The sequence below is a fragment of the Morchella sextelata genome (genome assembly GCF_020137385.1).
Source record: "Morchella sextelata strain SCLS chromosome Unknown scls_9, whole genome shotgun sequence".
NCBI lineage: Eukaryota > Fungi > Ascomycota > Pezizomycetes > Pezizales > Morchellaceae > Morchella > Morchella sextelata.
Genome location: NW_025408624.1, coordinates 1638138 through 1664030, shown reverse-complemented (window position 1 = coordinate 1664030; position 25893 = coordinate 1638138). Strand labels below are relative to the sequence as shown.

Genomic DNA, 25893 nt, shown 5'->3' with positions numbered 1-25893 from the left:
AGAACCCATGCGTTCCCAACATATCACGAATGCCAGCCACCTCGGTACTACTAGAGTATGTATTTAATAGAACTGTCTATGCGTACATGTAATAATATATCTCAACTGTCTCGGGTACGCAGCCAGCCCAATTGCTTGGGATTGATCTACTCTACTCTACGTGTAGGCTGTTACTCATTTCTGCAGTGCACGAACGTGCATGCACTGCATCCTTATTATTGAGTTTGCTACTTTACGCGACATATTTATATTTTTTTTTCACATTCACATGTATGTATACACTAAACGCTGTGACTGCATGGGCTTTATAATACATTCTAATCATTCCTTTTGATGTTCTTAATCGCTTCAAGACAAATTACTTGTTGTGTTTTCAGGCCGCAACGCCTTCATTCCCGATACAAAGTCCACATGCTGGAAGATGTCTAATCCTTTTCGAGCATGAAAACATATTCCCTGCAGCAATCACGGTCAATATCTACCTAAATAATGCTAAGGATAGAATCACAAACCTCGTACTCAACCCGAACTTTACCAAATCGCCCTCCTTCAGTTCGACATATCTCCTCTCAGGAATCCTATCCTTGCCGACAAATGTGCCATTTGCACTGTCCAGGTCTAATAGATACGGCTTCACCGAACTCTCCTTATCCCCAAACTCCCCTACTTTTGTCACAAACCTAAACTGTATCACCGCATGCTGCTTACTGCAACTCGGGTGATCCACCGGCAGATCTGCCACCGCCCTATCCCTCCCCACGAGCCAGCAGCTATTCACGTTAAGGTCGATGTTGTCAACAATATCCTTGTCCTTGAACACGAATAACCTCCATTTCTGCGAGCCCGGGGGTTTTCGAGCTTCGGCTGGCTCGCTGTACTTCAAGACCACACCGTTAACAGTATTTGTCGCCGCGGCAAGGAGCCCCGTGTTTCCGAAGTTGGCTACCTCCTTCTCGACGGGTTCACCTTCGGTAGCGTCTGCGTTTGCGCCCGTACCGGGGCCGGGGGCGCTTGATCCTGCGGCTCGGCGGGCCAGAGCTGCTCGGGGGTCTTCCTTGGGTCTGTCTTTGTCGCCGTTGTAGCTCTTCTCGCGTGAGTTTCTAGCAGATCCACGGTCTTCTCTCGCACCCCTATCCTTATCTCTACTACCCCTTTCTTCCCGTCCACCCCTATCTCTGTCTCTGTCTCTGTGTCTTTCTCTCTCGCCCCTATCTCCGCCCCTATCTCTCCGATCTCGGTCCTCTCGTGGCCTCCGTCTGTCTTCGTCGTCGTGTCGTCTCGACCTGTGTCTTCGATCCCGATCACTGTCTCGAGGTGAAGTTGAACGGTTTCTGCGGGGTCTGTCAATTTCGTGAAGGGGCGGTGAGCGGGAGCGTGTGCGTGCCATTTTTATGTTTTATTCGTGGAAATCGAGATTGATATTGCATATATTGGTACAAGTTTCTAGTATTATTCCCGCGTGAGACGTGACGTCCGGGTAACGTGACAGGGATTGAAGTAGAAGGAGGGATTAAGCTTTTAAGCCGCATGGTGGTTGGGGGTGCCTACCGTTTCTCAGAGATTTAATGACGAATCTGCATACCTGTTGGCATTGAAATTAAAGACCTGTGAAACAACTACTTAGTCTGGTACTATAACTACATATACCTTTCCAAAAGACATACCCCTCCTTTTCTCCCCTCAGTTACCAACAACTACTAGTACGTACGGCCGGCTAATAATATAATATCCACAGTTGTACAGTATATATATGTACCGATATATATGGCAGCAGATTATATTCTCCAAGAGAGCTAGTTGTGCTTGGAGTGCTGCTAGTACATAAAGTACTTGTTATATGTCTAGCCATTAGTTCCGACGTCGATACCAGACCCTACGGTGTTTTCTGGTTGTGGGCAATTTATACTTTCACGGTTTGGGTTTATTCCGAAGCTGTAGCAGTTGGGGGTTTTGGCATAGCAACCAGACTACAAAAGGACCTGCAGCTGCAGCTGGACTCAGGTGTGTACCAGTATAAAAATTACCAACCACCATGATTACCATTAAAAAATAAAAAGTAAAATTAAAAAAAATAAAAATGGGACTTGAAACGAGACTAGCCAGCCATGAGATGTACCTGCATGCGCTCTAGAAAAGAGCATCATCTTTTAAACACTGAGTCCCTAACGTCTTATGAGGCCAAATAATCACAATGCAATAAACGAGCGGCCAGCTAAATTCAGTACACATGCACTAGGTGTGTGCCAACTCGCGACTGCGAGTTGTACTTTGGATTATGGGTATCAAATAAAATTTAATTCTCCCTCTACAATCATGAGGGGCCTTCGGCCCCGTCCTCCTCTCAACGCTCAGCACTTTGATGTGTCGTGCTTACTAAACAACCCCTGTCACTTTCAACCAATCACAGTCTCAAGAGTTCAGAAAACGAAAGACAGTACATATTAGACTAGGGGTGTGCCACCTCGCGACCGCGAGTTGTTGGATTATGAGTATTAATGGGTATTAAATATTGATATTGATTGAGGGGACTCCTTCCATGGATCCAGTGCACCCCCCCCCCCCTTTCCAGTGTACCTTCCCCCCCCCCCCAATTCCCGCCCCTCCAACTTCCACCATCTCCACCGCCTTCCCGCTGCCCTCAGTCCCCCCCCAATCCAGCTTCCTCCACCTCCCCCTCCCCTCACCTTCCTCCACCCGCCTCCACCACCCTCTCCGCCTTCTGAGTCCCCCTCCGCCTTACACCCTCCACTCCACCTCTTCCAACTCTTCCACCTCTTCCAACTCTTCCACCTCCTCCAACCCTTCCACCTCCACCGCCTTCCACCTCCTCCACTTCGTCACCTCATCCACATCGTCCACCTCGTCTATCTCGTCCTCCCACTACTCCCAGTCATATTATACATATTATTAAATTGATCGTATTATAATTATACAGACCCCTTTTTAAATGAATATTAGGGCGTGAACCGTAGAGCTTCCGTTGCTCAGCAATGTAATAGGTTTTGGTGGGGTGGACCGGTTGCCATGCAGTGACCTCGGACAACATTATTCTAGTTAGTACATAGTAGAAGATGGTGGGGTGGACCGGTTGCCATGCAGGAGTCAGTCAGGGCTAGGGGTTCTCGCTATCGACCAATCAGACTGCAAGAACCTCGGAAAATCATTATTCTAGTACATAGTAGAAAAAGATAGACTGCATGTAATTTCACCATGGCCAATAATGCGAACAATGACAGTCACGCTCAAATTTATAATTGCAGTTTTTTTTTAGCGGGTATGTACTTCCAGAACTTTTGAAACCGGCCAAGCAATATAGGGACATCTTGGTATGAGAAAATACAAAGGATGAAAACTAGACCCTACCATTAGAACGTTGTTGTTAGGAGCCAAACTCACCCCTAACCCTAGTGCCAAGCCTTTATTCGCTTGACCAGGTTTAAGAGCTAGCTCTGGAAGTTGAAATCGTTTATGGCAGACGACATACGCACTAGTGTTAACTGGCGAAACCAGCCAACAATTAGCAGCGGCATTTAACTTAAACCCGCATAGAGATAGTAGGTATTCGTCTGAAGTTTTAGGTTTCCCCACTGTCGCAGAATTACATACCGTAGGTTCTACCTTTCTATATGTAGCAGCATAGTGGAGGCCAATGATAAAATAGTAGGAAATGCGGTAGATACTACTTTCGACTGCGTATAATATTGCTATATCATATGCAAATGAATTATAATAACAATAATCGTAGTAGTATCATATATAGACGATGAGCATCTTCCGCAGCGCACTACTTGATCCTGCCTAATATTCTGCAGGGTCAGGATAACTGGGGTATATATCCGGGGTTCAGGGACAGATTATATTAACCCGGCCCGACCTCCGCGTCAATGAGCCTATCCTCACCACCGAACCCTAAAGATATACGTGGTATTTACGAAATCTACATGGCATTTATATACTTGTCAAAAACCCAGTTGAGATCTCTATTCAATTTCACACAAACATTCCAACATGCGATTGACATCCCTAGCCGCAGTTCTCCTCCTCTCAGTTGCGCCGTTCTGCACGGCGAACGAGCCACTTATTCCTGAGAAGCGGGCCCTCTCCGGCTGGTCCGCTGAGAGGCTTCTTCTTTTCCTCGATATCCGTGGGATTGCTATTCCATTCGACCGCAGCGCCCTCCTCGACACAGTGAAAACACATGCTCATCTAGCCCCAGAGGTTACAGGTTTTGATCCCGAGGAGCTGAATTCATGGAGCTGCCAGCGGCTGTACGAGTATATGGGTACTCTTGAGCGCAAGGACGGCGAAGAGCTTCCTGAGTGCGCATCAGAAGAGGCAGAACAGGAAACCACTTCAAAGAGCAAGAAAGCGCTTGCAGATATGGCTGTAAAGGCTATCAATGAGCGAGTAGGGAAGGTTCAGATAGTCGGGGATATCAAACCCCTCAAAGAGTAAGTAATAAGACCTCCCCCCCCCCCCCCCCCACAGCGTAGCGTATGCCTAAAACTAACAACCAATTTTCATTTAACAGTTGGACTACCGAAGAACTCCGCTCGTTCCTGCGAACATACCGTCTCGATTACCCACTCCCTCCAGCCGACGACCTCGTCTCCCTCGCCTATGAAAACCGACATCTCCCGATCCTACCTCTCGCGTTCAAAGACCCAACAGATATATTCCCCTACCTCACAACCGAGCAACTCATTAAATGGATCATAAAGCAAGGTCAACCCATCGCACTAACCGACAGGAACCACCCCTCATCCGGCCCCCTCAACGCCATTCAACGCCAAGAATTCTTACGAAAGAAGGCGAGAGGCAATTACAACTGGCACTTCTCCAAAGACTACAAGTTTGAGGACAAATTCCGAGAAGAAATGGCCGAGATTTTGGGAATGGTGCATGTTATTGAGGGAATGGGCGATGGTGCTTTGGTTTTCTACAAGACCGAAGACTTTGAGTAAGTCCTTCCATTTCTTAGGATGAGTGCAAGTTCTAACCGTGTATGCTTCGATGAAGGCTTCTGTTCGAACAGTTTGGGTACAAAATCCCGAAGAGGATCTTTGAGGAAGGGCCAAGACTGAAATTTATTGGGATGGCGAAATCGATTACCCACTTATTTGCTACCGGAGATCTTGTACCAAACACAGAGATTCTTGTAGAAGATGTACCGAGGGATGTGCCGAAGGATGCGCCGAAGGATGAGTTGTAAGGGAAGGATATATCTGAAGGTCTTGATCTACATAGGGACATCATTCTGTCTAAAAATAAGTGGTAGCTTACACTCAGGGTCAATTTGGTCATGGAATATCACTCGTTTGGTCATAAATACATTCGGTCACGATTGTAGGAGCTAATTCGAGATGAATAACTCGTGAATTGTCCTGCCTATAAATCTAGAACTCTGAGAGGTCGGGCTACTGATATCAATGGCTGTCTAAAAACAAAGGGTATATTGCATCTAGGCCTCTGCTCCTAAATTATCGACAGTAAACTGAAATACAAGTTTGCTAATGCTATGATATCTTTCGCTGTTTATCCTATAACGCCAACGTATCTGAATCTAACGCCTAAACAATAAAAGCATATTTCATTATGCATCGTAATATTAGGTCTTGCCCCTACCATCCCCTCCCGAAAATGCGGTCCAGACACCTGCTCTCAGCCGGTCTACACTTTCCGCCGTCAACCACAAGCCACGTTCCTCGCCCATACGCTCGCAAAACGCAAACAATAATCTCACACCCTTCAATCTATCTCTATTAACGCCACTGACTGAGTCGTTTTCCAGCACAAGTTTCGTGTCAACGATGTTACTTTCGAAAGTCGCCATCTGGATCCCGCCTGCCGCGGCTGCTGTGCCAGCGCCTTCGGTTGATGCTATTGGAGGTGGTAACAGTAGAGCTCTTTCGGACTTGTCGAGTGAGCTAAAGGCCCGAAGCCCAAGAAGCCATTCAAGTGATGAGTTGTTGGTCTCTGTCTCATCTAAGGCTTGTAATGTCGCCTGGAAGACCGTCGATGTAGATGCATGGGCGGTACGACGATGCACATAGATGGTTTGGGCGTTCTGGAAGCTCGTTAAATGTTGCGGGTTGTTTGCAAAATCTAGAACAACAGTCCAATGGTGTGGAGAAGCAGTGGTAACGGAAGCTACGCGGTCAAGCTCTGGCAGAAGGCAAGGAGCGGACTTATGAAGCTCCTCTCCGTTCCTTAGTGTGATGGTAATAGGGATTGCACACGGCCGATGGGTATCAACATCTCTGGCAACTAAGCATCTCGCTTCTGCAGCAAGTACCCACATGTGCCGGAATGCCTGAAGATGCGACTTGTTGTCCATTACAGTGTTTGGAAATAGTGGATAGAATGCGCACAGTAAAGACGCAACTGCCAAGTTTCCGGTTCCAAAGGTGAAGCTGCCATTTCCCATGAAAAGAACTCCAATTGCCAGATGTGCGGCAAGATGGCTTCCATAAGTGACATCTGGCTCGATTCTTCCGTGGAGTTTCCTCAACCGTCTAAACACCGCCACATCTCCTGTCCCGGCCATTACAGTTGATGCAGCTAGCGCTATAAGGTCTTGGCAATTTCTCGACGTCGCCCTTGTGAGTTTTTGATCGTGGTTGCGTGCTATTTAATAGGTTAATATTCGTCGGTTAAAAGATAGCAAAGATATCGATGAGCTTACCAGGCATATTGCAAAGCCTGATGAATTGATCCAAGTAGTGTACCAAAACATCTCTGACTTCTTCATCTCCACTCCCTGCAAACTTCAATCCAATACAAAAGCACAGGCCCGCTATGATATTGAAGAATGGTAAATCCTCACTGTCCAATTCGAAAACATCTGTCATGTTCAACTTATATCTCCCCCTCAAGAATGGAACTAGACTCCTTCTGATCCATGAAAAGCTTCCTTGTATGTTGTCCCACATGATGAGATTCCTCGCGATAGTCCTAAGTAAGAATATATCCGGACGAACGTAATCGAATAAATGAATAGTATCCGGTACATCTACCTTCCTAGCCAGTCCTTCATCGTTAGTTTTCATATAAATAAGTGCCAGGGCGATAGTAGCTCCTGCAGTCGCCTTGTCGAGTATATGAACGGCTGTGACTTTCTTGCTCCCGACAGCTAATGAAAGCAGTCGCTCAACAAGGTGCATATCATGTAGACCGCGAAGATCTTTCCCAGAGCCCAAATTGATGAACCCGAGCGCAAACCCGGCCGCAAGTCTATATCCTTCATCACGTAACGTATCACTAGGAACACAGCTATCCACTATTTCGACATACTCGATCTCGCTGAGCATGACCTCACTCATTCTTCTGTGTTGTGTATTTGCGTACAATAATCCGATACCCATAATTCCAGCAGTTTGTGTAAGGGGACTCAGATTCAATTCTGCACTGCCAGGCGGTAGAAGCCTAGTGACATGTACAGAGAGCAGTTTCGTGATTGTTGTATCCATGGTTCCCAAATAACTGGCGCTCAAACCCAACAATAGTCCAATAGATACCATTGTATGTTTAGGGGTAAGGTAATTGAAAGCATGCCATTTAGCAATGCTCTTTAGATGTCCGTTCATTCCCAGGCCTAACAAGAACCCTGCGTGGCGATTCGTTAATTCCGCAGGCTTATTAAACACAATCCAGCTGGTATCAATCTCTTTCGCTTCTCTTGAGATGCTCACTCCTGCGGAGACGCCGGCGTGGAAGAAGGCCCAGCAAACCTTTTCCTCGCTATAAGTGACCTTATCTGCTGAGACAGTTGTATTACTTGGTTTCATGACCGTGGAAAGATTGAAGGCAGAGATAGGAAACTTTTCTGTCAACAAAGGGATCCTGGAGGAGAAATTAAACAATCCCCTCCCGGGTGATACCGACAAAGTTCTCACCGCGACATTTTGAGCTATTTCTTTTTGGGCATTTAATGTGTCCTGTTCAGTCCAATGTTGCTCGGGAATACATTTAGCAACTGCGGGCTTGACTGAGGAAAGCAATTTCGCCGCTTCGGCAGTACGCCGGTCCTCTTTAAATATTAAGCGCGATACCGCCTGTCTATCATGTTCGGCAAGATGGTCATATGACCCAATCGCTTCAATCTCAAAGGTTGAGTTGCAAATTGCATGGACATCCCTTGTAGCCTCATGTGTTGGAGCCTATTAACACCAAAACATGCCGTTAACCAAAGGCTCGATATGTTTCTTCCAAGAAGGGTCCTTACACTCTGCCACTTGGCACCGCCCTCTTTTCTTCCCTTCCCAGGGTCGATTAGCATTTTCAAGTCTTTTCTTCCTACAAGGTCTAATGCCTGTGCGCCCCAAGTAGTCGGAGGTTCTTCTTGGCATCGGGCAACTGCTTCCCGGAGCGGGACTGCAATTCCTTCCGGTAACCTTTCTAGGCTTGTAGTATTCATCTTCAGCTCCACCATTCTAGCAACTACATCTACATCGGTAGAGCCAGGAGTTGTCAAGGTGGTGTAAAGTTCGGTGATGATCCTTGTCCTAGGTGTAAGTCTAGCAAATACACGTTTTTGTGTTGGCAGTGGCGGTGGCATTGGAGGAGGAGAGAACGGATTTCTTGCCCGAGATTGGGAGGCGGTAGAATAATGACTTCCTGTCGGCGAGGATACAGGAATTGTAACAATGTCCTGCAGCATCATAAACGGCCCATTGTTTGTACCTTCTAGGCATCCTATGAGCCAGTCGTATATCGAAGGCGCCTTGAACGGCTGTGGAGGAACCTCAATGCTCGATATTTTCGCTGGGTAACGTCAGCAAAAGGTATATAGAAAACGGAGGGTCTTTCAACGTACTCTCATCAAACTTCCATGATGACATTTCCACGTCCTCAAGCATATACTCTTCGATCCACTCCGACCAACCCAGCCAGGTTGCAAGTTGTCTTAAAACAGGGCATAGCCTGCGCCCTGCACCTTCCATAGTTACGTCCAGTTTCCATTCCTCCCTCACCAGGTGTAAGGCCACCAGTAACATTGCTAACCCAGTTTTTCTGAGGGGCTCCAAACCTCCATCTCCACCGTAATATTCGTCTTTCACTGCTTGACCCATGGGAGTCTTTGTGAAATCTCTAGCTAGGGAGATACACTCGGTGATAAAAGCATTCATTTTCTTCATCTCAGGCGTAGAATGTGATCTGGATTTTGGTGTAGTGTGAGAAGTACTCTCCATCTGCGCAAGAATGCGATTGTCCTCTTCCTCGACCATCCATGACCAAGCTGGTGATTTCAAATACTCCGGACCACTCCCCCATTCTCCTTCACTCGCCACCAGATCTTCCCATTCCTTTGAAGCTACGAGACTTGCACTTCTCACGAACCCAGCACTTTTTCTTCTTCCGGCCGGTTTGGGTTCTGGCAGTGAAGGTATTGCAAGTAAAAAGAGGGTGGTTACAAAGGCTTTCCATTCATCCACTTCAGGAACTTTTTGTTGACTGGACTGGCCACGAGAAGATACAACAGGTTCGGGGCCAGTGTTAATACCAAGCCACTTTCCAACTTCAATCCATGAAGCCCACATCCCCTCCCCCACAGGTGAACCTGCTGAAGCCCCAAGGATTACCCTGGACGTCTCCAAGCACGTTTTTATTGCGGTCTCTCTGGGCGCCATCGTGATGCTAATTCGATGTCCTACACCATCCCCATCTACGACTGTAACCCTACCACCTATCTCAGAGTGACGCAGTTCTTCATATTTATCTGGGCTAGTCGACAGGTTTCTTGCAAAACCCTTTTTCCGACTGCCTCTTCTGCTTCCATCCTCGCCCACAACATTCGTGTTCCATCTTGATAAAGTCGGTGGCAGGGCGACCCGAATACTAGGGCCCCAGGGAGAAAATAATTGCAACTCCCCATCATCAGTGAGTATAAGGATTCGAGAGGCGCCGTGGTCTTCCATCTTGATTGCATCAAGAACTCCCTTCTTCCTCTCCATATTTGCAAATACAGGGGTATATCCCATGGTCACAGATCCGTATCTAGTGCTAGACCTACGGCTGTAGCCTCGAGGGATTGAAGGGTGAATCTGCAATAAGAAAGTGACCAAAAGCAGCTCGTTTTCCTCAACATTCATAACGCACAATACAACTTTCTTCCCACCACTCTCCTTCCCTACTGCTGCTGCAGCAGTTGAAGAGCTTGGTGCGTGTAGTGTAAATACTTTTGGTAATTGACCAGCTTTGCCACTTACTTCACCGAGAGATGATTTAAACGGGTAGCTCTCAATTTTACTCATAAGCACTTCGTTCCGTAACCCTTCGCCATCGTATATTCCAAGACCCCCCATTCCGATACCTAGAGCGCCCATATTAAGTTCATTCAAAAGTTCATCGACTGGCTGTTCACTATCAAGATTCATCGAATTATATGGCGCCGTGGGAATTTGCGAACCGAAAGAAGCGTTAATGGACCCCGAAACATCAGAGAATCGACTGGGTCTATCATGATTTCCAGATAAGTCTGCTCTTGCGACAAGAGAAGATACACGCCGACTGCCTCTTCTTCCGCCCGAGTCAAAATCATCATTGAGGTCGGGAAGAGAGGCCAGGTCTGATGGCCCAAGAGACTCCCGATTACCAACAATTGTCGATGTAGATGCAATGGAGCCAGGACCGCCACCAGAAACAGGAGTTGTGCCACCTGTCCCGGGCCCAAAAGAGGAACGCCTTCGGGATGCTGTACCAGAGGCGCTTGGTGTACGGCGCTGTGCGTTTGTTGGTGGCTCTTGGGGAATGTAACGAACATTCCAAACAGTGATATGTGTCCTTTCCCAATTTCGAGTAACGGCAAAGATTACTTCTGGGTTAACCGAGTTATTAAGTCTAGAACCGGTGTCCTCGGTGGCAGAAGCGTCAAGCTCAGATGTTGGTGATATAAATATCAGATCTTCGGTTGAAGGTGTATTGGAGGATGTTACAATCAAACCGACCTCCAAAAGAGGATCTGTTAGAGAGAAGAGGGTAGGGGAGTCTTTGACTGTATTAACGGTTGGGCGAGAATTGAAGCTATTTCCAGGAGAAAATGGACCTGGGGAAGCTACTGAAAGAATCTGTGATTTTCGTTGTAAGATCAACCCATGAGGAGCTGGCATTGCACGCTCGACTTCGAACGGCAAGTGGATAACATGACTTATTCCTGACAGAAAGTAGACAAATGCCTGACTCTTTAGAAACACGACCAATGCCCTGACCTTCCCTGGTATAAAGTCTTCGTCATCGATATCGCCTGTTGTAGAAACCATTCCCCCGCCCCCTCCGACGGTACCATGAGCTTTAGGGAAGCTTCCCAATTGTGCAGCATACGTCCTGCTCTTTGAATTCCAGGTGCTGACCCTTTTCTTCGAGCTACCTCCACCCGGCATGTCCTGATTTTTCCTCTTGTTTCCCTCGGGGCCGTTGATATATTTTCCCTCGCCATCCTCATCTGGAGATGAGCTACCATGTGCATGGTGAATTGCATCCTGGGGGTCATCGGAGGAGAACCAAGTGAGCACGGCTTGCTGTACTGGCTCCTTTTCAACGTCATAGCGAAACACACGACGAATCACGCCGCCTTGGGACCATATTACAGCAGATCCAGTGACTAGGAGCTCTTCGTGTGGTAAACCTGTGGTGAATCTGTAGGAGTTTGGAGGTGGGGGATCAGGTAATAATGACTCGGTTATACAGTACGGGAGAGCTGCAGGAGTGTGCAGACCAAGGGACGATATCCGGGACATCGGATTGAACGCTTTTTGGGAATCGTGATATCTGTTTGGGGTTTTGGAACATCAGGCGGGGGATGTTCTGGACTCCTGGTGGGGAGACGCGTGATGCTGAAACATTCGTAGGTCCATGTCTGTGTGAAACTGCGGCTCTGCAGGCCTTGGCAGAGCAACCCTGGCCGTATTAATTCTGGGAAGGGTAGGTAGAACTGTATATTAGATCTAGCAGCGATCGGTACTAGCTAGAGTACCAACCTGTAGACCTTGGGTATTTCTCAACTCTCGATCGAGTAGACACGTTTATCATACACTAAAAATCTTGGATCTATGACACAAGACATTTATCATAATGAATCACAAGGCATCACTCGGATCTAAGCCCATAGGTACGTGAGTACGGTCCTTGCGTCTTGTGAGATCGGTACATGAGGCACTTGTACCCACACGCTCAGGAAGCTAAACAAGGAACACGACATAAGCTTTTCCAGGTGCTCCGCCACTCGGTGGCCGTGTAACATCAAGAGCATTTTCGGAAGGATACATGCAGTTTACATAAACTTAAAAAGCTACATTATACATATACAACAAAAACCTATTGATATCTAGATCGTGAAGGAAGATACTTTAATTTGCCAGCTTGTGGTACTTAGTTAAGCCTCGTATATATCATACACGTACAAGCCGGAACAAACTTATGTAGGATTTTTTGGTAGATCGTGTAGAACCAGAGAGAATACATGTATACTCATACAATCCGTTGCAATTGACTAATTGATGTTTGTGAGCTCAAGGTCTATATATATCTGCGTAGAGTTTGTTTTGTTTAGTTTGTTTCTCAAGGTAGGCGTTGGTTAGCTGGGGCCTGGGGTCACCTATGAGGTAACGTTGCATCCTCATCGCCAAACCGACCAAACGCGCCAAGCCGGGTGGATGATCATTGCTTCTGTTATCCATCGCGTAAACCTCGAATAACTTCATCATTCCTTTTGACGAGCCCCCCCCCGTAGACATCAGACACTATCGCATCAGCCATCATCATCATGGCCCCGAAAACAGCTCGCCTCTCATCAAAAGATACTTCATTCTCAGCTTTCTCGCAGCTCACCTACGATCTCCCACATTCTCACATCTACACTTCACAGTTTTACCCTCGCTCTCTACAATCCCGCCCAACAACAGTCTCTGAGGTCCTGATATGCGCCCATGAGTCCGGGCTCACTGTTTTGTGGCGCGCTAAGGGGGTCTCGAAGAAGCCATCGAAGGACGCGTCTTCAGGGAAACAGAAGGCTATTGCGCGTGACGATGATGGTGATGACATGATGATTCTTGACGGTCCGTCGTCAAAGAAGAACGCGATCAACGGCGCCGAGACAGAAGAACAGCCGGAGTCGGCGGATGAGGAACAGTTTGCATGTTCATACACAGTTCATCTTGGGACACCAGTTCACCATATCTCATTTCCGCCGGCTTCTATCCTACCTTCAGATTTGGAGGCCTCGCGGGGTGTGGGTGATGATGATGAAGAAGACTCGATGAGCAGACTCCCGAATGATCTCCTCCAGAAGAATTTCTTGATAGTGGCTACATGCGCTGACCGGTCTATCCGGCTGATAACTCTCCCACGAGCAGCCCCATCATCAAGCCAGTCTACGAAAAAGCGAGAGCATGTCATTGTCCTTGGAACCGGAATCTATGGCCACAAAGAAGTACCAAGTGCAGTATCTGTCACTATTGTTCCGTCTGCCAACAGCTCCTTCTCGCACGAGAATTCAGAAAGACGAACCCCTAGCGGATCCCCTGGTTCTTATAGTCCACCCCGGTTCGGTAACTCCGATGCCTGGGATATCTTGATTGCCTCGTCTTCTGCAGATACAAACGGCCTGATCCTACTTTGGCGCATATCACTTCATCCCCCGCCACGCAAATCCTCGCTCCCAGTGACTTTCAAAACGCCCTCCAGGCCCATCACTGTATTCCTCCACGCCCCGGCGACCTCTCTCTCGTTTAACACCTCTCCTACGTCAAAGTCACGCCGTCAACACCTCCTGGTCGCCGATCGTAAAGGTGCGGTAAGAATTCTCGACACACGCACGAAATCCTGGCTCAGCAGCTTCTATACTTCCTTCTCACGCACCTCGGACCGCCGAAAAAAGGTCCTTGGCGCCGAATGGCTTACCGGAGGTCGCGGCATCATCGTTCTCTGCGAAGATGGAGAATGGGGTGTTTGGGACCTTGAAGGCGTTCTCTCAAAGCTCGACGAAGCATCCGTGACCGGCTTCTTCATTGGGGGTGTTGTCGGCGAAACCTGGTACAACAACCGTAAATCTCATTCCTCCAACCATTACGACGAGCCCGTCAGCGAAATTAGCGGCCGAAGCCCATCCAACCGTGCGATGAGCGTTATATCTGGCGGAACCGGTACTACGACTCGTAGGCGCCGTGGGAGCAGTGCAAGAGATATGACTGGGGGTATAGGGTTCCTCTCTGTCACTGCGATTCCAGGAAGTAGCTTCTTTTCCAGCACTGCCGTGTTGGACAAGGGGAAGACAACAGCGATGGGCGGTCTTCAAATCAACGATGAGACGGTCACATTCGTGTTTGGCAGCGTAGTCATGGTGATCCCGTCTTTGAAGAAATTCTGGAAAGTCGAAGAGGCCAAAATGCAGAAGCGCTCCCACAAGTCCGGCACACTCGGGATGGGGCTCTGGAATGGGGAGGACGGTAAAGCGGAGAAGGAGTTCATTGTGCTAGAGGGGTGGAACTGCGGCGGTGCTACCGTCACCGGTGTCGACGTCATTCCACCTGGCCGTACAAAGGACGGTGAGTGGGATGGCGATAGTGTGAGCACACCCGAGGGGAACGTTGCGCGGATATTGCTGGGTACAAGCTGTAGAATTGTCATCATGGATGTTAAGGAGTCGAGTGCGGCGGCCGCGATCAAAGATTCAAAGACACTGGCGGCAGCAGTAGCTACTGCGACAGGCGCAGCGTCGAACAGGCGTGCTATTTTGCCAAAGGCAAATCCGGTACCAGGGAGCAGCTCAAAGGGGAAAAGAAAGGTGGGATTCTTGCAAGACTCATAGATTCATTGTGTATTTCTATCTTCCATCTTCTATTAATCTTGTTACGCTCTTCTTTTTTTCTTTCTATGCACCCCCAGATTGTCAGTTTTAAAGAGTTCAGGCGTGAAAAAGTAAATAGGTTGTCTTGTTGTGGGTTATAACTTCTTTTCTGCTCCATCTTTTTTTTTATTTTCTACCTTTTTTTTTTGTTTTGGTATCAGATAAAAACCTTGTCTTGGAGTTTCTATTTTTTTTTTCTTTTCCTTTTTTTTTATTTCGGCTTGTACGTTTGTACACTTGTACGTCTGTATTACTCTGGATTGGGAGCGGTAATATTATTGATGGTTTCGCGCGCGCGGGATATGTAACTTTTGGAGGTCATAACATCCCCGGTATGGCATCTGCACGAAACGCGTATATGTCAGACTGGAAATGATTCTTGTAGTAGTAGGTTCTGCATCTCACAGTACTTTCAGACCCAGATTGCACAGTAGCGCCTCGCGATGTCGTGAGTGGATTTTAGGAGCTCAACCCTTGTGATGTGTGAAATATATTCAAATATGCGAGACAGTTATCTAGATAGGTTTTGGTGGAAGATGGCACCGTGTACTATTAATACGGTGTCATGCATCATCGTTCCTGCCACAAGACCAAAATATAATCTGGTACCTGTGTATTAATTGTTAAACGAGCTATGTACATGTTTCAGAAACGAGAGCTGGCACGTAATTATGATTCACTACACGTACCTATGCTACGATTCACAAACACAGAATATCACTCGCTTCAACTATGCACTGGAGGGAGCTGTTGTATGGTTACAGTTACGCGTACAATAGAGGTTAAGCATGTCGTGGGCGAAGATGTGGTATTAGTATGACGCCAAGGGGGGGGCTCGTAAAGTATTGAAGGAAATTCACTCTGATCGATCATCATCAATGATACTTCCGTCGAAACACCTCCTACACACACTCGATATTTGACTCATTACATGTGGTTCTATAATATGCAGAAAAGAAAGAAAAAACATACGCTACTGGTGGGGAACCCCTCGGAATTGAAAATGGACTCGACTTATGTAGCTAGGGTATGCGTGGCGGAGCCGGAGAGTGGAACTGCAGACACCTTTTTATACTCTTCGTTGAGCACCTAGTCATCTAGTAAGAACAATCACATCTGGGAAAGCTTTAATTACTGCCAACTTCAATTGTTAATGGGCATGTAGTATATTCTCTGGCCAGAGTGTCCAAACGTCATGGCGATAGCTACATGTATGAATATCATCGGTCGAGAAAGAAACACTGTAGCTTATACGTGTGGTGGTAATGGGGGATATACAAAGGCACGAGTGAAAGTTATTCCATCCTATTTTCTTTTATCTGGTTACAAAAAGACATAAAACAAGAACACCTCCAAAATACATCACCTACCCATGGCCATACCCTCCCAATGCATCCCACATTCCATGCATATCCCCAGCTGTATCATATCACTCCTCTCTCCCTTATCCTTCACCAATCCCTCCTTCCTAAACCACTCCACATCAGTCCTCACCATCTTGAACCACCTCTCCATATCCCTCGTCTGCACCACCTCGCGCGTGTTGAAGTCGACTGTCGCCACTTCAAATGTCTTCACCAGCACCCTCAGCCTCGGCAGCAGAATCTGCTGCATGTACCGGGTGTGGTCAAACGGAAAGGGGCTTGTGTTTACCAGCCTGAACCACCGCGCCATGTAGTGGTCGAGGTTATAGCAGTAGCGCCGCAGCATTTGGAGGAAGAGATGCATTGCGTTGCCGCCCGGGACATAGCTGAGTAGGAAGCCGTCATCGCGGCGAGATAGGAATGGGACGCTGGCATGGCCCTTTGAGTAAGGGCTTAGAAGGGGTGTGGTGGGTGTGATGCCCATATTATGGGAGTGTGAGTTTAGCATTTTGTTTTAAGGCTGTGGGGGGGAACAGTTATGTTGTGGATATAGAGGGCTTCTCGGCTTATAAAGGCTGGTATCTATGGCCTCATGATGATTCTATGGGCCGACCTGGCTGGTTGTTGGTACGGCGACCACGGTTTTGGGCTTTATACTCGGGTAAATATGGAAGGAATTGAACATCAGTTTTTTTTTTTTTTTGGTGGTAAGAGTTCCTAATTTGAATTTAATCCCTGGTTTTTTTTTTTTTTTTTTGCGTATCTTATGTTCAGATTCTTCTTGTCTGCCCCCGGATATGGATGCCTGACCGACAGGGCATAGAATCGCTATTGCATACATGTATCTAACGGTGCTTTTGCTTTAGCTTAGGCTTCACCTCGCATACTCACAACAACATGGATGAAACAGGAATGCCTACAACATAGTATGCCTGGGAGCTCCAAAGAGATTCCAACACATGCGCATGCATAATGTGGGGATCAAATACATGTAGTTTTTAAGTATAAACCTTACAGCCTATACTATGGCCCATAGTTTACGAATCTATCAAATACTTGGATTAATTAATCCAACAACGAAGAAAACAAAATCATATACCAGAATGCCTCTTATCGACAGCTGTCTGAAAGCGGTGATCCAGGAAGCTTATTATAAGTCCGCGTACGTGCCTTTTAACGATTTTGCTCGTGTCCGTCAGTCGCTCTACAAAGTGTAAATGCAATGAATGAATTAAAAAAAAAAAAAAAAACTACAAAGTACAAAGATCATAAACTATCACTCGGTCCATTCCACATCGACTATCCTGAAACAGCATGCGACGAGAGGTTATGCGTAGTAGCTCAGCTTCAATTATGGAATTACCGACTGAGAATAGAGGGAGAAGCTCGTCGTGTCAGAATCCAAGTGACCCGTAAGAGCTAGAGGGGCAGATATCGACTTGAAATTGCGCAGAACTGTGAGGTTGGTCGGGATGTCAGCGGTCAGCGACTAGCTATCTCTATCCAATACGAAAAAAAAGAAAAAATACATCCAATGACCGCGAGTTATCCTCTAAGAGGACTTACTATATACATCTATAAATCTAATTTCTATCTACTATACAGCTACCTAGACTACACCTCCACCCCCTCCACCCCCTCTTCATCCTTCACCTCCTTCGCCCCCTCCACCTCCTCCACCTCGCTCTCACCCCTCTCCACAACCCCCCTCCACCCTCTAACAACATACCTCTCCACCTCCTCCTCCCCCGGCCACCCACCCGGCCACTCCCCCCCCTCCCCCCCACCCTCAACCCCAAAAACAGCACAAGCAACAACCACCCTCCTCCCCGCAACAGACCCCACATCCACCCTCCCCCTCACCCACCCCACCAACACCTCCAACCTCTCCCTCCTCCCCGCAAACCCCAGCATGCGCACATACGCATGCAGCGCCGCCGCCTCCGCCGCCAGCAACGGCACCCCCTCCCCTCCCCCCCCGCCAATCCCAAACGCGCGCTCCACAACGCCCGCCGCAGCATCAACCGGGTCCTGCCCGCCCCACGCCAGTCCCGCCGGACACCGCGCCGCCGCCACGCACAGCAGCCGCAGCGTGTTGCTGTCGGCCTGGATGCGGTGCGCCGCCATGGTCGTGTGCAGGCGCCACACGAGCGCCAGGCGCGCGGCGGCGATGCTGCTGGCGGCGAGCGGGGCGGTGGGCGTGGTGCTGAGCGCGGCGAGGACGGCGTTCCATGCGGGGGGGTGCCGGGGGGTGTGGGACTGCAGGAGGCGCAGCGAGAGGGAGAGGCGCGGGGGGGTGGGGGCGCGCAGGAGCAGCGTGAGGTAGGAGGTGAGGATGGGCCAGTCGTCGCTGCGGGTGCCGGTGGGGGGGGAGGCTAGATGGTGTTAACAACTCGGAAAAAAGAGGCTGGGGGGGAGGGCATACTTTTCAGCAACCGCCGGAACCGCTCAGCGCTCCACGTAGTGAGCAGCCGCTCGCCCTGCTCCAGCGTCTCCGCCTCCCTCACCAGGTACGCCAGCAGCCTCACCGACACCCTCGCCCTCTTCCCACACACTCTCCTCATCATATCGAACAGCTCCTCCACCGTCGGCGCCTTGACGGGCACATACACCCTCTCACTCGGCGACGCCGCGCCTACCCCCGCCACCTCCCTCGCATCCCCCGGCAGCACCCTCTTTGCCCGCTCCGCCATGTCCGCATCCACCACACCCCACTGCTCCACCGCCTGCAGCGTCTCCCTCGTCGGCGGGCCCGCAGCGTCATGCGCCGCCTTGATCGCCTGCAGCCTTCGCTGGTGGCCCTCCAGCAGGCGCCCCACCCTGCGCGCCGAACACACCTTGTAGAACAGCTCCTCCCAGGCCGGCGGCGGCGGGACGGCCACGGCGGCCATGCACTCGAGGAACACGCACCAGGCCTCGTCGAGCGTGCGGGTCGCGCGGATGCGCACGGCCCAGATGTTCAGCGGGTCCTTGCGCGTGCCGGCGCGGCCCGCGTGGTGGAACGTGCGTGTCTGGATCGTGGGCGACGAGTCTGTGTCGGTGCCCGCGAGCACCGCCGCCTCCTTCTCCCAGCCGAGGTTGTGGTAGCCCGCGGCGGCCATCTGCTGCAGCACCTGCGCGGCGCGGGAGAGGTGCGGCGCGGACGAGGCGTGGCCGGGCGAGTGGCGGTGGCCGTCTTTGGGGACGGGCCAGGGGGGCCAGTTGGTCGACAGCGAGTTGACGTGCTGCGCCTCGGCGGGCGTCTTTGGGTGGGCCAGCTGCACGGCGATGAGGGCGCGGTAGCCCTCGCGCGTGATGGGGATGTCGAGCGTGGCCATCTTGCGGAGGAGCGTGAACTGCGAGTGCTGCAGGAGCGGCATGCACTGGAAGGGGCGGTCGCTGGGCGGCAGGGAGAGCAGCGCGAGGAGGCGGTTGTAGGTGGCGGTGAGGCGGGCGGAGGGCCGTGGGGGCCGCGGGGAGGCGGGGTGCAGCTGCGTCATGAGGTCTGCGACGTGCGGGATTGCGGGCGGCCACGAGCTGCGCGCGTGGCGGAGGAGCCGGATCAGCAGGAGGAGGGGCGTCTTGGTGTCGCCGGAGCGCGGCGAGAGGAGCGCTTGCTGCACGTGCGGGAGGAGCTGGCGCAGGGTCGGGGCGCTGATGCGGGTGTGGGGGCGGCGCAGGTTGTGCAGGAGGATGAAGGGCGGGATGCGGTACGGCCGAGTGATAGCCTGTGTTTGTGCCTGCGGGGGCGGGCCACCACCACCCGCGTCCAGGGGGTTGAAGGAGTCGCAGTCAATGATCTCCTTGATCGCGTCCCTCAAGCCCTCCCCCCCGCCCTCTGCACCCACGGCGCCGCCCAGTCTCGCCCACACATCGATCCGCAACGCGGCCTGGCGCTCATCCCTCGCCATCAAGATCCACGCCCACACCACCACATGCTCAACCGCATACCCGCGCTCCCGCAGATAGCCCACCACCCGCCCGCCAAACACCCTCTCCACGGCCTCCACGTCCCCCAGGTCCCGCCCCTGCAGCAGGAAGTGGTACATGTACTCGTACGTGATGCTCTTCAACGACACGCTGCCCAGCCAGCCGCGCGACCAGATTGGGCCTTTGCGCAGCCGCCAGTCCGTCGTCTGCTGCGGCTGCGTGCGCCGCCGAGCGCCCCGCGCGAGCGCGTCGTGGAAGGTTAGGTCCGCTTTGACCGAGCTGGGCCGCGACGGCACGTCGTGGGCGCGGTCGAGGAGGTGCAGTAGTGCGAGGAGCGTCTTGGGGCGGCGGTGGCAGGCGTCGGCGTGCTCGGGAGGGTTTCGCTGCCGCGGGGGCCATGGGGGGTCTGTGGCGCTGGTTGTGGTGTAGTTCGTTGTGGTTGTAGATGTAGGAGTGGCGGTGGTGGGAGTGGTGGTTGTGGTGTCTATCGGGGTGGTCGTAGCAGCAGTGTTGGGTGCAGCAGGGCTAGATTGCCGCGGGCGTGGGCCGTGGTGGTGGCGGTGGTGGAGGAGGAGGAGGGTGGAATTGAGGCGCAGCAGGAGCGGGGCGCTGGGGGGCCGGCGGTGGATTGCTCGGCCCAGTGCGGAGCTGAAGATGGAGTGTGACATTCATTGAATGGCGGGGGGTTGCGGGGATTGGGGGGTGAAAAATGGTGGGTGGGTGGGGCAGGGATGTTTTGGTGGGATTAGTCAGCGATTGAAGGGTTTGGATGTCGATTCACGGCTTTTGGGGGGGGGGATTGGGGGGAGGGAATTGAGGGGGGATTGGGGGGAGGGAATTGAGGGGGGTTTGAGGGGGTATTCACAGAGCAGTTCTAGTGGAGAGTCTGCAATGGGGCGGAGTATCACGGTCTTGGTGCCTGTCGCTTGTGTGCTTCAGGGAGCATCACTCGGCTGTCGGGTGCAATCTGATAAAGCCCCCAGATCGCAGATCTCAGATCCAGCACCCATCACTCCAATGTAATCTAATCTCATCCAATCTCATCCAATCTCATCTCATCTAATCAATCGCCAAGTGAACCCCCCGCAGAAAGAAAGCCAGCCACGGCGCGTCTCCACCTCACCCACCCACCCACCCACCCACCGTGAAACGTCCCTCTCCGTGTTTCCCCTTCCCGACCCAGCCAAACAGCTGTACCCTGCGTGTGCACTTTCTTGCAAAAACAACCCCGGCCCCCCCCCTCCCCCAAACACGCCGAGCGTGGCAACCACAACTGGAACTGCAACCCCGAGTAGTGTTGAATCGCCACAGATCAGAGAGAAAGAGATTGTGATGGCGGCAGGTATGAGGATGTTTTTTTTTTTCTCGAGTCTTTGTCTTATTTTTTTTATTTTTGGCTGTCTGGTCTGTCTGGCTGGTCTGTCTGGCTGTGGCTGTTTGGCTGGTCTGGCTGTTGGCTGGTTTGGCTTGAGGAGAGGAGAGGCCAACCACCTTTTTTTATGTTTTCCTGCCCAGCCTCTTTTGTGTTGAAGCCCCCCCCCACACACGTTGAATCTCTGCTTGCTGCTTTCTCTGCTACTACCGCTGCTCCGTACCCTGTCTGGCTGCATTCGTGCATTCAATCAATCAATCAAGCAAGCAAGCAAGCAATCAATCAAATCCTGGCTTGGCCAATTCTTGAACCCCCATCCACATCCATCCATTCTCTCTACACAGGGACAGACAGACAGACACCCCCTGCCCTGTTCAAGCAATCAAGCAATCAAGCAAGCAAGCAAGCAAGCAATCTAATCCGTGCCCTTCCATCCAGACTTGACAGCCACCACTGCTACTACCACTACTACCACTGCAACTCCCACGACCACCACGGCCACTGCTAATACTACGGTTCACAACCCCCCCATGGTCAACGCCCCTACCGCAGAACCTACAACATCGCAGAAACGGAAGCGCAGCAGCAGCAGCAGCGCAGCAATGAAGGGCACCGAAGACGCTGCCGCAGACGCTGCGGGCGAGAAGCGGAAAATGGTCTGGGACCAGATCACGAAGGACCTTGCGGTGGTGCTTAAGGAGTGAGTTTTTTTTCTTTTTTTCTTTTTTCTTTCTTTTCCTTTTTTTTTCCCTTTTGCGTGCTATACGCGTGGATTGGATTGGATTGAATTGGATTGGGATCTGATCTCGAAACGAAACCCCGACAGACACGACACCCACCCCTCCGTACTCACAACCACGATCCCCCCCGCCGACACCACCGCCGCCCCCCCCTCCTCCGACGGCACCCCACCCATCAAACGCGCCAAGCTCTCCTCCCACCCGCCCACCATCGCCGAGCGCCTCGCAGCAGGAACCTACACCACGCCCGCCGCGCTCCTCACCGACATCGCCGCCGTCTGCCGCGCCCTCGACGCGCCCACGCGCCCCTTCCAGGACCTCGCGCAGACGCTCGTCACGCGCGAGTGTGCCCGGCGCCCCGACATCTTCACTGGCGCGCACCTCCCGCCGGCCGCCACCGCGGCCGCCGACCGCGAGAAACTCGCGTTGATGGTCATGGCCCACCACGGGCCCTTGTTCTCGTCGCTGCAGAACGCAACTGAGGTTCCCGTCCTCGCCGCAGAGCGCCTCTCACGCTCCTCGTCGGCCTCCGAGTCGCCCGCGGCCTCGACGGCGCCCACGTCGACCTGCGCGTCGCCAAAGAACGGGCCAACAAAGGTCGTGCGCGTGGTGGCGCCGCTGAACGAGGCCGCGCTGCCGCCGCTCATCAGCACCGTCAAGGCGGCCTCGAACCCGCTGAAGCGCGAGGCGCCCGAGGCCGAGAAGGTGCCGACGCTGGGCGAGGCGTTTCCGCCGGTCAGGATCAGCTCGCTGGCGCCGCCGAAGGCCGGTGCGGTGGGCGTCGTGGGGCTCAAGTGGGGGGGTGTGATGGGGCCTGGCGGGGTTGCGGTCGTGAATGGCGCGAGTGCGCGCGCGGAGCCGGCCGGCGAGTGGCTGCTGTATCGGAACCATCCGCCGCGGACGGCGAAGTGGCGGGCGCTGGCGCGCGGGGAGCCGGTGCGGCAGGGGATGGGGCTGCCGGCGGAGGTGGTGGCGGCGTACTCGAGCTTTGCGCCGGCGAGGGATGATGCGGGGGCGAAGGTGCCGGCGGGGGTCAGGGGAAGGGTGTGGTGGGAGAGGGTGGGGAGGGAGGTGTTTAGAGAGGTGTTTGAGGGCCATCCGGGCGTGGGCCATATGTTTAGGGAGGAGGAGGAGGAGGAGGAGGAGGGGGAGGAGGCGAAGAGGCCGGATGGGGATGTCGAGATGGCGGAGGCGGCGGTGGACGACGAGGAGGAGCAGTTCAGGAAGGCTGTGGAGAGCTTTGAGCCTGATGAGGACGTCCCGGCTGATTTCCGGCTGCTGGAGGGCGCGGAGGGCGCGGCGGAGAAGAAGGAGGAGGACGAGGCCGTGGAGGTCGCGGGCGTCAATGCCGACGAGACGCTCAAGGAGATCTCGAACCTGCTGAAGCGGCTGCAGAGCCACCAATACATCCGCCTCTCCACCGCACCGACCCTACCCGCCCCGCGCATCACAACCACCGGCACCCCGTCCGCTGCCCCTGCGCCCCCAGCACCAACAACACCCGACACGCCCGCCACGCCCACCGCCGAGGAACTCACGCTCTACAACGACATCCACACGCGCCTCACGCACCTCATATCCACCCTCCCCCCGCACGCAACCGCAACCGCCGACGGCACCCCCACCGCCCCGCTCACCATCTCCCCGCTGCACCCCCTCTCCTCCGGAACCCCAGTCTACACCGGCACCCTCCCCTCAACCCCCCCCCCCGCGCCCCCCGCGGCCGCACTGGCAGCCCTCAACGCCGCAGTCGGCATGTCCCCGTCCTCGTCCTCCCCCGCGCCCATCGCCATGATGGCGCGCACCAACGTGCCGCCGCCGCGCCTCCAGGGCGCACCAAACGTCCAGACATACTACACGCCGCAGCAGTACCATGGCCACCAGATGCCCGCCGCCACGCTGCCCCACCACTACCCGAGCCCGTATGCGCCGCCGCCGCCGAGAGTGGTGAGTCCGGGCGTGAGTCGGGTGGGACAGCCGATGTTCCATGCGCATAGTATGCCGGCGGCGACGCCGACGAGGAGGGTCAATGTGCCGCCGCCGATGGGGCTGGCGGCGATTGGCGCGGGGTATGGGGGGGCGTATGGGGGGAGTCCGGTGCAGGGAGGAGTGGTGGTGGGAGGAGGAGGGCAGGGGCAGAGGGGCGTGGATGGGTTGAGGATGGGCGTGCAGCATACGCAGGCGAGTATGGAGAATGGGACGGTGCCGGGGGGGAGGTATGCGGGTAGGAGTAGGAGGTAGTTGGTGTGCTTTTTTGTGTGAGAGAGAGGGGAATAAAAGTGGACGTGTGTGTGTGTGTGTGCGTGGGCTTTGGAGGTTTCGTCTCCTTTTCTGTGTAGGTTTTTCTTGGTGTGCCGCTTTTTTTTTTTTTTTTTTTTTTTTTTTTTTTACTCTTTCGACCTTCTAGTTGTTACTTTTTTACTTTTTTACTTTTTTTACTCTTTTTTTTTTTTTTTTCCAGTTGTTACTTTTCACGCTTTTTTTTTACACTGCTATCGTTGGGTATCTGTTACCTCCCAGGCACTGTTCTACATGTAGTGTTGCTTCTTCTACTGTTACCGTCTGTCACTGCTTCTACCGATTAAAGGCCGGCGCGTTGTGTGTGTGTGTGTGGCTGCTCTACCTATAACCTACTACCCAAGTACTACCTATCTGGGTCTGGGTCTGGGGGGGCGAATGGGGTAGTGTCAGTATTACTTTTTACTTTTTGTCTGTGATAATCCTGCGGGGTGTTGAGGGGCGGCGGTTGGTTTGGGGGGGGGGGGGTGAAAAAAAAATGTTTATGAGTTAGAGGATGTAGTTAGGGGTAATAAATAAAGTGTCTTGGTTCCGTCATATGGCTATTTAGAGTAGAGCTTCCAGGACCGGGGGCGGGGGGGGGGGGAGGTTCGGTGGTTGGTTCATGAGTTGTGGTTCGGTGCGAACCATGAACCATGATCCGATCCGTACGTACCGTGGTTGATGTATAGTCCGGATCCATCATGGTGCATCCATCACTCTGGAGGTGAACCGTAGCCCATGGCCATGATCCCTCTATAGGAGCCGCTCCACGCGGTGGACTACGAACCACGCCTACAATGGGTAAGATCATTACTACCCGTTCTACGAAATAACTATTGGGCGCATATATATCGTTCAATTACCTCGATCTCTACACTCCCTACGCACATGCATAACCGCTCACCCCCACCCCACCCACCATCACCTCAACCCACCCGCACCCCCAAACCCCCGCCTCACCGCCCCCCTCACCCACTCCCCCGCCCCCACGCCACCATGCTCCCCCGCGGCGCCCACCAGCCCGCGCATCTCGCCCACCCTTACCAGCGCGCCCGGCGGCAGGCGCAGCAGGTGGTCTTGGTCCTCGCTCGTGCCGAGGTTGTGCACGCGCTGCCAGCGCATGCGTTTCACGGCCCTGACGTAGGCGTGGAGCGCCGGCACGGAGGGCGAGGAGATGAGGAGGGCGCCCGGACGCCCTTGTAGGTAGAGGCCGCTGGTGGGGCCGGTGTGGGTGCGTGTTAGTGTGTGGAGGGCGGAGAGCTTGAGGGGGGAGTGGAAGTGGTGGAAGGAGAGGAGGGTTAGGGGCATTGTGGGTGGTGGGTTGGATGTTGGTGGTGTTGGTGGTGGTGTTGGGTGTTGGGTATTTGATATAACTAGCAGCTATCG

General features: G+C 52.5%; 8 protein-coding genes across 8 annotated transcripts; 3 read left to right on the top strand and 5 right to left on the bottom strand.

The window, feature by feature from the left end:
* Window positions 1-425: 425 nt before the first annotated feature.
* H6S33_013119 (uncharacterized protein) lies at window positions 426-1387 on the bottom strand (the record flags this gene model as incomplete). The annotated part of the gene is made up of 4 exons (XM_044844494.1): window positions 426-456; window positions 513-1256; window positions 1306-1331; window positions 1385-1387. 4 exons carry the CDS (start codon window positions 1385-1387, stop codon window positions 426-428), a joined length of 804 nt encoding a protein of 267 aa, XP_044694828.1.
* Window positions 1388-4008: 2621 nt separating this feature from the next.
* H6S33_013118 (uncharacterized protein) lies at window positions 4009-5212 on the top strand (the record flags this gene model as incomplete). The annotated part of the gene is made up of 3 exons (XM_044844492.1): window positions 4009-4451; window positions 4532-4960; window positions 5020-5212. 3 exons carry the CDS (start codon window positions 4009-4011, stop codon window positions 5210-5212), a joined length of 1065 nt encoding a protein of 354 aa, XP_044694827.1.
* Window positions 5213-5608: 396 nt separating this feature from the next.
* Window positions 5609-11735, bottom strand: H6S33_013117 (uncharacterized protein; the record flags this gene model as incomplete). The annotated part of the gene is made up of 4 exons (XM_044844491.1): window positions 5609-6627; window positions 6686-8159; window positions 8225-8763; window positions 8816-11735. 4 exons carry the CDS (start codon window positions 11733-11735, stop codon window positions 5609-5611), a joined length of 5952 nt encoding a protein of 1983 aa, XP_044694826.1.
* A 1025-nt stretch (window positions 11736-12760) lies between these two features.
* On the top strand, window positions 12761-14803 carry H6S33_013116 (uncharacterized protein; the record flags this gene model as incomplete). The annotated part of the gene is made up of 1 exon (XM_044844490.1): window positions 12761-14803. The coding sequence occupies one exon, from the start codon at window positions 12761-12763 to the stop codon at window positions 14801-14803; it is 2043 nt and encodes a 680-aa protein (XP_044694825.1).
* Window positions 14804-16204: 1401 nt separating this feature from the next.
* On the bottom strand, window positions 16205-16714 carry H6S33_013115 (uncharacterized protein; the record flags this gene model as incomplete). Its single annotated transcript, XM_044844489.1, has 2 exons — window positions 16205-16414; window positions 16496-16714. 2 exons carry the CDS (start codon window positions 16712-16714, stop codon window positions 16205-16207), a joined length of 429 nt encoding a protein of 142 aa, XP_044694824.1.
* Window positions 16715-17820: 1106 nt separating this feature from the next.
* On the bottom strand, window positions 17821-20783 carry H6S33_013114 (uncharacterized protein; the record flags this gene model as incomplete). Its single annotated transcript, XM_044844488.1, has 2 exons — window positions 17821-18581; window positions 18632-20783. 2 exons carry the CDS (start codon window positions 20781-20783, stop codon window positions 17821-17823), a joined length of 2913 nt encoding a protein of 970 aa, XP_044694823.1.
* A 1234-nt stretch (window positions 20784-22017) lies between these two features.
* On the top strand, window positions 22018-24468 carry H6S33_013113 (uncharacterized protein; the record flags this gene model as incomplete). Its single annotated transcript, XM_044844487.1, has 2 exons — window positions 22018-22187; window positions 22314-24468. 2 exons carry the CDS (start codon window positions 22018-22020, stop codon window positions 24466-24468), a joined length of 2325 nt encoding a protein of 774 aa, XP_044694822.1.
* Window positions 24469-25428: 960 nt separating this feature from the next.
* H6S33_013112 (uncharacterized protein) lies at window positions 25429-25815 on the bottom strand (the record flags this gene model as incomplete). Its single annotated transcript, XM_044844486.1, has 1 exon — window positions 25429-25815. One exon carries the CDS (start codon window positions 25813-25815, stop codon window positions 25429-25431), a length of 387 nt encoding a protein of 128 aa, XP_044694821.1.
* Between the last annotated feature and the right edge of the window lie 78 nt (window positions 25816-25893).